General features: G+C 36.6%; 3 protein-coding genes across 3 annotated transcripts; 1 reads left to right on the top strand and 2 right to left on the bottom strand.

Annotated features, from left to right (window-relative positions):
* Positions 1 to 4,866: 4,866 nt before the first annotated feature.
* Positions 4,867 to 6,147, bottom strand: LOC104804070 (protein YLS9-like). The gene is made up of 2 exons (XM_010528257.1): positions 5,692 to 6,147; positions 4,867 to 5,340 (listed from the first exon to the last, which is right to left on the bottom strand). Exons 1-2 carry the CDS (start codon positions 6,094 to 6,096, stop codon positions 5,053 to 5,055), a joined length of 693 nt encoding a protein of 230 aa, XP_010526559.1. The 5' UTR covers positions 6,097 to 6,147; the 3' UTR covers positions 4,867 to 5,052.
* A 1,928-nt stretch (positions 6,148 to 8,075) lies between these two features.
* LOC104824446 (NDR1/HIN1-like protein 12) lies at positions 8,076 to 8,757 on the bottom strand. The gene has a single exon (XM_010556539.1). The coding sequence runs from the start codon at positions 8,755 to 8,757 to the stop codon at positions 8,125 to 8,127; it is 633 nt and encodes a 210-aa protein (XP_010554841.1). The 3' UTR covers positions 8,076 to 8,124.
* Positions 8,758 to 10,245: 1,488 nt separating this feature from the next.
* On the top strand, positions 10,246 to 12,039 carry LOC104803981. The gene has a single exon (XM_010528143.1). It carries the CDS (start codon positions 10,272 to 10,274, stop codon positions 12,009 to 12,011), a length of 1,740 nt encoding a protein of 579 aa, XP_010526445.1. The 5' UTR covers positions 10,246 to 10,271; the 3' UTR covers positions 12,012 to 12,039.

The raw sequence follows: 12,039 nt of genomic DNA, 5'->3' as shown, positions 1-12,039 counted from the left end.
ACGTTTGTGAATGATGGCACGATGGTTGCGAGATTGCGTCCCATCTACGGGCCATCCGATCCGGGTCGGATGCCACCCGTATGGGATATGATTGTGAATGTGGCGATGATATAATCGCGCCAACGTCCGAATGACAGGACGGTTATGGGCACCCCCGATGACTTGCGTGGATAGCCGATTGGGGTCGGTACTATTGCGTGACGAGGAACATACGGTTTTTAGAACCGCGCCAACGTATCCGCTAGCGACGGAGCGGATTCCGGGAGATGAGTCTCCCGAGGATAAGGCAATACATATACCTGAGATTCGGGTGGATTGTGGTCCCCCGAGGAGGTGGTACGGACTTACTCTGCCAGGTTCGGGCCCGAACCTGACAGGTATTTCCGCGGCGGATGGTCGGCAAGGGAGAGTTGCAGCGATTGGCTCTCTCGTTATAGTCGACGGTGTCGGTTGTAGCCGACGTCAGGTGAACTCCGGTATTGAGAGGTGACATCAATGCCGGAGTGGGGACACGCCTAGCATCGAGAGGTGCCATCGATGCTAGGGTGGGGTGATGTGTTCGGGCGGAGAAAATAAAAAGATACTTATGCCGGATTCCGAGTGGTTGAGGAGTAGATGGATTCCGAGGAGAGAGGTGGTTGTGCTATGCACATGGGGAGTACTTACCTACGCATGGTGCGCGTAGAGACGATTTGACGGACTCTGTCCTGCGACTTGTCGTATGGCCGACTTGTCGTACGGACTTGATTGTGATTGCTGCGTGCTTACAGTGATTTATGTGTTCAATTGATGTTTATTAGAATATTAGTACATACACACATATATCTATATGTTCGTGCTTTCCCTGGCACCATGAGAATGGAACTCCGGGTTACGCCCGAGTTCACTCTCTAAGCAATTAGCTTAGGATGTTGTTACGCAACGTTTCAGGTCGTGAGCAGCAGTAGCCGAGGAGCGGATATCGAGGACTGGTGTGACCTGCCGTGTGATCATGTATAATTATTCTCTACGGTACATTTACGTTTTCGGGGAACGGTTTGTGTTATATCGGTGGTAGACTTTTATGGTTTGTAATAATGTGATACTACCACTGTGTATGTATAATTATAACTGGAATAATGTACCGTATATGTATGTAAGAAAGTTTCTTCCGCTGAACTCTAAAAATAAAAGTTTTAAATTCCCGCGGATTTTTGGAAATGCGATTTTTATTTTACTTGTCCATGTGGCGCAACTCGTATTGCGGGATACGGGTTTCGGGTGTCACATATTAGCTTCATGATGTTTCATGTTTGGATCTTGTTCCCATTTATATTTTGGAACACTACCAAATCTTTTTCAAATAGAATTTTTAAGTAATATTTTATCACATAGAACCACATGGCAAAAAGGTGTAATCCTGTTTTAGCTTCCTTCACCATTTCTTACTTTATCCCATCTTTTCACAAAAATATAAAGCTTTCATCTTTTATATTTTTTTTCGTTTATTAATTAATTTCAAAAACAAATATAGCATTTCTGCAAACCCGGTTCTAACACAAAGTTATATATCGGTTATTTTTAAAGCATTAAGATTAATTATTTATTTGCGTTGAATTTTGAAAACCAATTAAAGAAACTTCATTGTATCTATTTTTCTTTTTGTTTTGTTATTGAAATTTCTTTATCAGTAACAATCTGTGAGTACAAATTATTTCTATGACATAATAGCAAATGCAAATAGATATATAAAAAAACATTTTCTTTTCTAAATTTATTCGATTTGTTATCTGTTTAATCGTTTGGATTTTAGGAATCAATATATATATACACCTTAATAATTTTTTTTTGTCAAACTATACCTTAATAATTTATATACACGTTAAATTTCGCACCATATATATTCACCATCCACAGAATATGCATACATATATATACGTATCATGTATAAGTGACTATATTCTCTCTCTATATATATGTATTTATGCATGTATGGGAAAAAAACCATAAATATATAATACCTAAAAAAATATCAAAGGATCGCTACTTTTTTACGCGCTTAGCTTTATACATACTCGTTTTCTTTTTATTTAGGTGTTTACATGGGAAAGGTATGGGGTTAGGCCGCGAAAGATATATTTCTTTTGTTTTTTTTTATTAATTTAAAAGGCAAAAGGTATAAACCAACGATGATTTAAGTACCAAAACACATAGAGAGGTATCTTTTGCTTTATTAGAATATTATAAAATAATATTTTTTTTTTAAAAAAAAGGAAGAAGATAACATCACTTTGGGAATTTTGTCGTTTGTGGCATAATCTTAACTCCTAAGTTGAGAAAAAAATTGTTACCTTTGCCCCAACTCATATTTCGAACCCACATAGTCTCGTCAAAGAATTGGTACACAGCCTCCAAAGCTATAGATACACAGATTATATATATATATATATATATATATATATAATCTGATTTTTTTTTTCAAATTCTAAAAGAAAAAGGATATTCTTTGTGGAACGTTATTTTGTATGTGATGGCACTTAGGCTAACAAAAGAAAACCCTATAAAATTATATGAGAAATTTCAAGATTCAAAGTATATATACACATTTTTTATGTGTTGAATGGTGAATATAATTATGTTGAGGTAAATGAATTAACCTAAAAAAAGCTAGAATTTTGTTTCAACCTTGTCCAATAGCGAAGCCACCCATTCGGTCAAATGTTGTCTTGATCACATTTCCACACGACGTCAAAAAAAAAAAAAATTTGTTGGGGCATAATTAGAAAAGGTACGTAGCATGTTATATACGACCGAACATGATTTTCTGAATGTCATTACGAATAATATATCAATAAGTGCTAAATGTGTTACACTAATGTGTATAGGCATGATTTTGGACTTTACAACTTATAATTAAATTACTTAACGAAATTTAGTATCCGTAGGAAAAAAATGATAAAAACTCCAAGATTTGTCGGTAGTCATATACTTTTATGATTATGTGAATCATATCCCTATGACCCATCTGTATAAACAAACATATCCACAAACATATACCCATAATTAAAAGATATTCATAATACGCACACAGACACACATGTCTGCGTGTATATATATATATATGAGTATATGTGCATGATGATGCATGGAATCTAAATTTATCCTCAAAAGCATGAAGGAAGATAAAGTTAGGCATGATTTTGGAAAAGTGTGCCAATTAAATTAATAACAAGAATTGCAGAAAGTGGGTGTCCCTTTTAAAGGAAAAAGTTTGAAGTCTTGTGGAAGCCATTAGAGAGTGCTTAAATTTGCTCTGAACTTATTCCTTTCTATCTTTTTTGGAAAATTATAAATAAATAAAAAATCAATAAAAAGCACCAATTTCCATGATTAAATTTAAAAAAAATGGGAAAGTAAAAGTCTTGTATGATTTGTAGGATTCAAGAAACACGTGGATGTCACTCTTGCTTTGGTAAACTCAAAGGGCTTTATGGCCCATTTGCAGATGATTAAGTAAATGGCCCACTATCTAATCACCTGTTCATGTTTTACATTTGTAAGCAGATAAAAATAATAATAATTTTTGTTCATTTCATGTTTCAATGTACTAGAAACTTTTTTTTTGTATGGGAATGGGAAATTCACCTTTAACGAATATCGATAGTTTTATTAAAAAAACTAACTGTGAAGTAGAATATGTAATTTCACCGGGAGATGGCTAATTAGGGTTTTTTCAGTTTTTGTTTTTGATTTTGATTAGTTAGAATTTAGAAATACTAAATTATAAACAAAATGGAACTGACATAATCCTCTTATGTTTGTGTTTTGTTTAGGTTTCATATAATTTGTTCGGCTTTTGAGAATCTATACATCAATAACAACAATAACGATATGGCATCATTTCCAAGTTCATTCGAGATCGGCCGCATGAACCAGAAAAAAAAAACTCGTTATGTTATTAATAATGTTCCTTCCGTTTCAAAATATTTGTAGTTTTAGGTTATTTTCTATGTTTCAAAATATTTGTAGTTTTACATTTTCAAGACATTTTTTTTATAAAAGTTTCCAATTTTATCCCTACTAAATTCCAATACATTATTAATGATTGCATTGTTTTTATCATCAAATAAGGGTATATGTGACTTTTGATCTATTTTCTTAAAAAATGTGAAACCATCTAAAATAACAAATATTTTGAAACGGAAAGAGTACAAATTATATGATCATACATATTCTCTCTCCAATATCCCGGGTAACCAAACCGGCATAATCCCATAATTTCAGCTGTTTTCACCTAATATATGTACAAATCAAATAATTCTATAAATTGAACAGTGACTAACTTTTTTTAGCTTTCTTTAAAAAATAATGTTTTACACAGTAGGATACCAAATTTTTTTTTTAGAAAAATTAATTAAATATTGTCTACTGACTGCAATAAATTGATTCTAGAAAATATGAACCTTATTTGGACGACGGACAATTAGGGCATGATATGGGAAACCCATCTTCGCAAAAGAAACATTAGAATTTTCTTGCACGTGATTGTCAAAGTGTTATATGCAATATATAAATATAGGCATATATATACACACACATACAGTTTTATTCTATGTTAAACTATATGTTTTAGTTCCGAATCATATTCAAAAGTAAATCTTTCAATCCAATTGATATGAATACACATAACAAAAATAACCAGTTTGAACACCTAATACCCCCCCCCCCAAAAAAAAAAATTTATTGAATTTGATAGACCACAGAAGAAATGAAGATATTAACAATCAAGAACTCTCCAACAATTATACGTTTTACCAAAAAAATTTAAAAAAAATATCTCGTCAAACGTTTCGATTTTTTAAAATTCTAATCAAAATACGCATAAACCTTTATTATTTATTTATTTATAATAACAACTCAAGGAAACACAAACCCATGTACGGTAGCAACAAATAACACGTTATTATTAATTATACATAACAAATACCAATTTAGGAAATAAACGAACCAATACATAATAAACGTAGAAGATATCATGAAATAAAAATAGCAGCATGCATATATGAACTCATATCAAAAATCGAAATCGCACTTGGTGGCAGGGAACACGCCAGGAGAAGAGTTCATAGTTCCATTAGAAGAACTCAAAGGAACCTTCAAATCGCATTTAACCTTAGGCTTAAACCTCCTCGTCTTCGCTTTCCCGAGCTTAAACCGAATCCGAAGCCGGAAATCGACTTCGATACTATAAATTCCGGAGATATTTTCCGCGTTAAATTCCCTCAACTCTTTGCTATTGAACATAACAAGCTGTTGCCCTCCGAACAAGGGTCTGAGTATTGTCGTGTTCTTGTGTCCTTGGTAAAACGGTATTAGGGTTACGGTACTAAACCGCTTGTCTTCGTAATACGCACGCGCTTCAATTCTGTCGTAGTAGACTCCGAGCCTTTTGTTAGGGTTTCGGACCGTGACGTTTAGGGCAAGGTTGTAACGGAGGATGTTGTCTGACGTGGCGTGTTCAAAGCGCGTGAGTGATGCGCTGGTGACGTGGAATTTTACTTTCTGTGGTCGGACTACTAGCCAGAAGATTAAGACGGTGAGTCCGAGGATGATGAGAAGAGCAATGAGTAGTTTGAGCAGACATGAACCGCAACCGCAGCGCTGTTGCCCTCCGAACAAGGGTCTGAGTATTGTCGTGTTCTTGTGTCCTTGGTAAAACGGTATTAGGGTTACGGTACTAAACCGCTTGTCTTCGTAATACGCACGCGCTTCAATTCTGTCGTAGTAGACTCCGAGCCTTTTGTTAGGGTTTCGGACCGTGACGTTTAGGGCAAGGTTGTAACGGAGGATGTTGTCTGACGTGGCGTGTTCAAAGCGCGTGAGTGATGCGCTGGTGACGTGGAATTTTACTTTCTGTGGTCGGACTACTAGCCAGAAGATTAAGACGGTGAGTCCGAGGATGATGAGAAGAGCAATGAGTAGTTTGAGCAGACATGAACCGCAACCGCCGCCGCCAATGCTACCGCGACTGCGACCGTGGTGGTACGATTTCTGCGGCGGTGGAATGGAGGGACCGTAATAGGCGCCGTTTAGGTGAGGCTGGTTTGCGTCGGCCATGTTGATATAGAGTATATATATGATATTGATATATTATATGATATGAAGTTCTTCAAGAGGTTATGAAATATATGCAATTGGTACAAGGGAATGTACTTCATATATATAGTTGTGGTTACATGGACCGTTTTGATTATTTATCTGCGTAATTAAATAAAAAAAGAGTTGTCGTTTTTGTCATAATCGTACGCGGTTATGTATTTGATCTTTGACCGAAGAATATTATGCAATTGTAGGCTCATGTCAATATTGATGTTGCGTGGTAGAGAAATTAACGTAGAAAGTTAGAGACCGTACGGTTGGATAAAATTTATCATTTATTAATTCGAACTTTTGGAATCTTCGATTTCATGGGTCATCACCAACCGAAGGAAAATGATTTCATTGTCCAAGCTTTGACGGGATCTCTTACTTTATGGGCTTTATGGGCTTTTTTTCTTAATGGGCCATCTTTTTTTAATGAGTTATCTTTCTTCATGGGCTTTTTTTTATTAATGGGCCTTTCGGTATTATTGAGTATATCCTTTACCGACCAAGGCGTGGACCAATTACGGTATTTGATAAATCTTTTATTTTGCAAAATAAGAGCGTTATTATCACGACGGGTTGTCTTGTCTGAACAGTGTCGGAAATATGATGTGATAATAGCAACAAAAAAAAGATAAAAAAAAAAAAACAAAACCAACGTACCAAACAAAGCATACTAAACGACAAAAACGATCCCATAATTCCAACATTTTTTCTTATTTTTTATTTATATTTCCAATTATGGAATCCGTGAAATTTCGTGATGGCGCAAATCAATCCCACAAGTCCGTACTGAGATGCTCTTTCCTGGCTCGTATAAAAGCAAATCCTTACCCATTTCGATACGAATTGGAACCGCCTCTCAAATTTCCCTCTTTTGAATCATTCATTTACACATTTCGAAAGTGATATATAATATAAAAATGGAACCAAAGTAAGTAATAAAATAGTATATTTTAATCTTACGTAAAAATTATTTAGGTATAATCTTTGAGAATAAAATACACCACAATAAAGTAAACAACTATATAAATAATAAAATCAACGAATATATATAAAGTATTGATTAATTATTTCATATTGTCTATTTCTACTTTCTAGAGCTTCTCTAAATGAACAATCTGCCAACAATCAAAATCGATGGTCAATTTTTGTCCTCTCAGAACAAAATATCTGTTAACGTATGCTTAACTAAGAAATTTGGTTTTGATTATATTATTTTCCAAATAATATTGTTTGCTGTTTATTACTATTAATAATTTGGATTCACATGTGATCGTTGAATTCCAACTATTACAGGCAACTTATGAAATAATTATTTCCTCTTTTTTTTTTTTTTTACAAACCTAAAACATCTATTCGGAACTAAAAAATTACCAATTGTCAATTTCAAGTCACCGCTGTTAAAAGTATAGTTTTTCGTTGAAAGCCAAAAAATGTTACAGAGAGTGTATCCGGTCTGTCCAATTTATAAGAATATTTGAACCATATTATGTATCTAACGTTTTCCATATAATCCATAAACTAAAATATACTTTCAATTTTTAACCCGTATTCCAAATATATATATATATATATTATTAATGAACTTCATAAATTTTTAATTGGACATTAATTTTATAATGATATATATATATATATATGTGTGTGTGTGTGTATGTAACCACTACATCTATATTTGGAACTATAAATTACTAACAAAATTCATAAGATCAATTAAATAATATTTAAAGAGCAATACATTAGATAGAGATAATGAAAACACAAAACACTATATTGGCATTTACAATTAAAAGCCCGTACCCCATAGTCATAATCATATATAATCATAATAACTTTACAATAACCGACTAAATTTTAAAAATTCAAATATCGAATTTCCAGAATACGAAAAAAAAAACAAATAGCATTACCCTATTGGAAGAACAAGAAGAAGACGAAGGAAAGAAACGATTCCGCATACGTAAACCGACTTAACACCGTCAAATTCGCCGGCAGTCTTCAAACGCTGACGCTGACGCTGCACTTGGTGGCCAACGTATACTTAACGGCGTTTTCACCGACAATGGTACCGGCAGCTTGATTCCATGGATTGATATACGCAGGGCAACGAATACTGAGATGGGACCTTCTTGAGACAATCCAAAACTTCCATCTCACGCGCCCATCGGCGCATATCATCAACGCGACGAGCCCACCATTCTGTTCGCAGGAGAGGGCGGCGCCGTTGAGCGGAGCGATGGAGACGGAAGTTCCGTACACGAACGGAGACCAGACATTGTGTTCCTTGTGTTCCTGATACGTGGGAGGAATGGTTGTGGGGAAAGTGATCTGTTGGTCCATGTAAGAAGCGTAGACATGGAGATAGTCGTAGTAGATTCCGGTTTTGGGATTAGGGTTTCGTGCTGAAATGGTGATCTGGAAGGTGGTTGTGAGGAGGTGAGGTGAAGAGAGGTTGAAGACGAAGACGGTTACGTCTTGGAGGATGAATCTTGGCCTAGTGGGCCATAGCCATGGGATGTGAATGAGAAAGACGACTACGATCAATACGACAACGACGATTCCGCTGCAGATACATACGGGTTTGGCTTTTATGTTGCGGAGACAGCCATGGTTACCGCAGTCTTCTGGCATCGTGGTATTTACGGTTTTGCCACTCTCCTTCTTTCTCTCTGTATGTGTGTGTTTCTCTCTCTAGGTGTGAGAAATGATGAGGCTTGTGATCAACTTGTGTGTCGTGTGTGTGTATATATATTGTAAATGTATATGTGTTTGCTATGTGAAAGCCATATTTGTCTGTGTATTTTATGTGTGTGCTGTGAAATTATAAGTTTAGAGGCCAAAGTTTCGAACTTTTAAGAATTCCCTAACAAGGCTGTTTAAGGAAAATGAGTGACCTTTAGCGGTTGGTTTATTCTATCTAATATTAAGTAAAATGGTTTGATATCTTAATTAAAAATAGTGTGTACAAAGTTTTTATTTCGTCACCTAGTCAACACCAAGTTTAAATTCTAAAATATTATGTCATCTGTTTTAAATACAATCCAATACCTGTATATTTGTGTATGTGAGTTTGTATATATAAATGTATATGAATATATGTATATTGTGATATTTTATTTTTTTTCGTATTTTGTGATATATAGTGTTTATACAAAAAAAAAAGATGAGTTGATACTTGATAGTGACGTGGCGAATAAAATTCCTGATTTGCCACGTCAGCCTGTGCAGACGGCGTTAACGATTCTTTGAGTCCCTGCTTGAAAATTTTAATACAAGACAATAAATTTTTAATTTGTTGGATAATTTTATTTTTGACGAAATAAAATGAAAGATATAAACAAAAGACCTCCCACAATTCAAAAATAAGAAAAACATGCAAGTTGCTAGTTGAAAAGTTATCAAAGGCCTCACCCCTTCCATTTTCACTTCATGATTTTGAATTGGTTTTAAAAAAATTACAATTTAGGTTGAGTTCAAAATATTTAATTTATTTTCTATAAATAAACAATTCTAATGACAACAACAATAACAACAACGCATGATGTTAGGCGCCATTTGAAAGAAAAAAAATGTGTCGAAAATCTACAGTATTCAATAACAATTAGATCATGCAATGCATCAATGTTCTATGAATTTAGTAGACTTTGATATTTTTTGTTATTGGGTTGGGTGTTTTATTTCATTAACTGGATTTATTAGGAGTTTTAGGATCATGGCCCTAGGCCCGATCGGCTATAATCTTTGATAACCCTCCGCATTCAATGAACATCAATGCGTCCTTCCACACATATATTTTTTTGGAGCGGACATGGCGACGATATCATGTTCTCCACATGTGGCATGTGGGTAAAGGGTAAACGTGCATGACATGACATGAACATGACTGTAAACACAACTGAGTCAACCCTAATAACGACAAAAATATTTATTAACTAATTAATATTTAAAACATGGGAGACAGATGGATTCTGTAATTCTTAGAACGATCTAACCATATAAAAAAACGTATAAACAGATCAAACATGTATATATATATATATACCATACAATAAGATCGAGTTCTAAACACGAACAAGTGTAGTTTTGCTTTATATTTCTGCTCATCATTAAAAAAAAAACGATACAGTTCTTGGAGGCTACTAGCTATGGAGGAAAATCACCAAATGGTGCAGGTACGTTTTCATTCTCGACCATTGTTCCGTGCCATGTATTGCTCGATGTATTGCTACGAGTGCAAGGAATGGGAAAATTTTCTGTGGCCAACGACCACGCAAGAGCCGAAACGTTTCGTAAGAAATAAACAAAAGGGGTATCATTACTATTGCAAAGACTGTTCTTGCGCTTTTCCATGGAGATGGGTCGAAGAGCCTCGTCCCGAGACGAACCATCATCTTCACCCGAGACACCCTCTCGTCGAAATGTTCCCTTGCTTGTTGTTCGATCCCAAGAAGAACTGCGATTTGTGCGGGGAAGAGATTTACTGTCACTTTAAGACATTTTACCACTGCTCCATATGCGATTTCAACCTACATCTCGAATGTGCGAGGAACTCGCCACCTCCTGCAATGGAGGAGCCGAAGTGCCATGACCATATGCTCACCCTCTTGCCCCGGAGAATGTCCTTCTCTTGCAATGCCTGTGGACTGCTCGATGATCGTTATCCTGCTTACGTCTGCATACCGTGCGATTTCATGGTCCATAAGGACTGCATAGGCTTACCGCACGTCATAAAGATCACGCGTCACTCTCACCGTCTCTCTCACACTTCTTCTCTTCCTCCCGGGAAATGGGTTTGCGGAGTTTGCCGAAAAGAGATTGACAACAAGTACGGGCAGTACTCTTGCATCAAGGGCTGCTCTTACGCCATCCACTCGAAATGTGCAACGAGGAAAGACGTGTGGGATGGGAAAGAACTCGAAGGAGTGCCCGAGGAGCCTGAAGAAGATATCGAGCCGTTCAAGAAGATCGATGACCGGACCATACATCATTTCAGTCATGAACACTATCTTCTACGGCTCAGTGAGGCACTCGAAGAATGCAATAAGCTCTGCGAAGCATGCATTCGTCCTATCCAATCCGGTGACATCTACTACGGCTGTATGCTGCAATGTGATTTCACTCTCCACGAGAAATGTGCTAATCTTCCACGTAAAATGCATCATGCGATACATAAGCATCCTCTTACTCTACTGCCAACCGATCCACAAGCTTCAACATATGTTCGGGTAGCTCAGGTCAAGGGTTCTTTCTCGTGTTCTGCTTGTTCTCGGATCAGTTGCGGTTTCAAGTACAAGTGTTACGAAAAGGGTTGTGGTTTCAAAGTAGACGTACTCTGCGCTTTGATTCCCGACCCATTGACCCACAAAAGCCATGAACATCCATTGTTCCTCACCTCGCAACAAGACAACATAATCTGCAATGCCTGCAAAGGATTGGACTGTGTCCTAAACTGCGTTGAATGCGACTTCACCTTGTGTTTCACGTGCGCTTCTTTGCCGGAATCCATCGACTACAAGTACGATAGACATGCCCTGGTCCTCTCCTGTGGCGAGGAAGAAGGACGGGCCAACGGTACGTACTGGTGCGAAGGTTGCGAGAAAGTTCTCGATCCCAAGACGTGGTTTTACACGTGCGACGAATGTTGCGTCACTCTACACAAGGCCTGCGCTCTTGGAAGGTATCCGTACATGAAGCCGGGAAAGAAGATCGGATTCGACGGTTACGAGTTTGATATTGCTTACAACAATGGTAGCTCTCGACCAACGTGCGTCGTATGCCGTTTCCGTTGCGAAGACACGTTAGTTTTCAAGGGTCTTACGATACACACTTGTTCCTTGTTCTGCACATTATATGGGATTCCTTGGGCTTTAGAAGTGTGCAGATAAGATTTAATTTTCGGTTTTCGGTTCAATC

The sequence above is a fragment of the Tarenaya hassleriana genome, unplaced genomic scaffold (assembly GCF_000463585.1).
Source record: "Tarenaya hassleriana unplaced genomic scaffold, ASM46358v1 Cleome1, whole genome shotgun sequence".
In the NCBI taxonomy this organism is placed as follows: domain Eukaryota; kingdom Viridiplantae; phylum Streptophyta; class Magnoliopsida; order Brassicales; family Cleomaceae; genus Tarenaya; species Tarenaya hassleriana.
This window is presented reverse-complemented; position numbering and strand designations above follow the sequence as displayed.

Bases quoted from the DNA above. Each gene is read 5' to 3' on its own strand.
- LOC104824446 (XM_010556539.1), bottom strand. From the start codon at position 8,757: ATGCCAGAAGACTGCGGTAACCATGGCTGTCTCCGCAACATAAAAGCC.
- LOC104803981 (XM_010528143.1), top strand. From the start codon at position 10,272: ATGGAGGAAAATCACCAAATGGTGCAGGTACGTTTTCATTCTCGACCA.
- LOC104804070 (XM_010528257.1), bottom strand. From the start codon at position 6,096: ATGGCCGACGCAAACCAGCCTCACCTAAACGGCGCCTATTACGGTCCC. The intron at 5,341-5,691 runs CAAGGACACAAG...ATACCGTTTTAC, and splicing joins TAACCCTAATACCGTTTTAC to CAAGGACACAAGAACACGAC.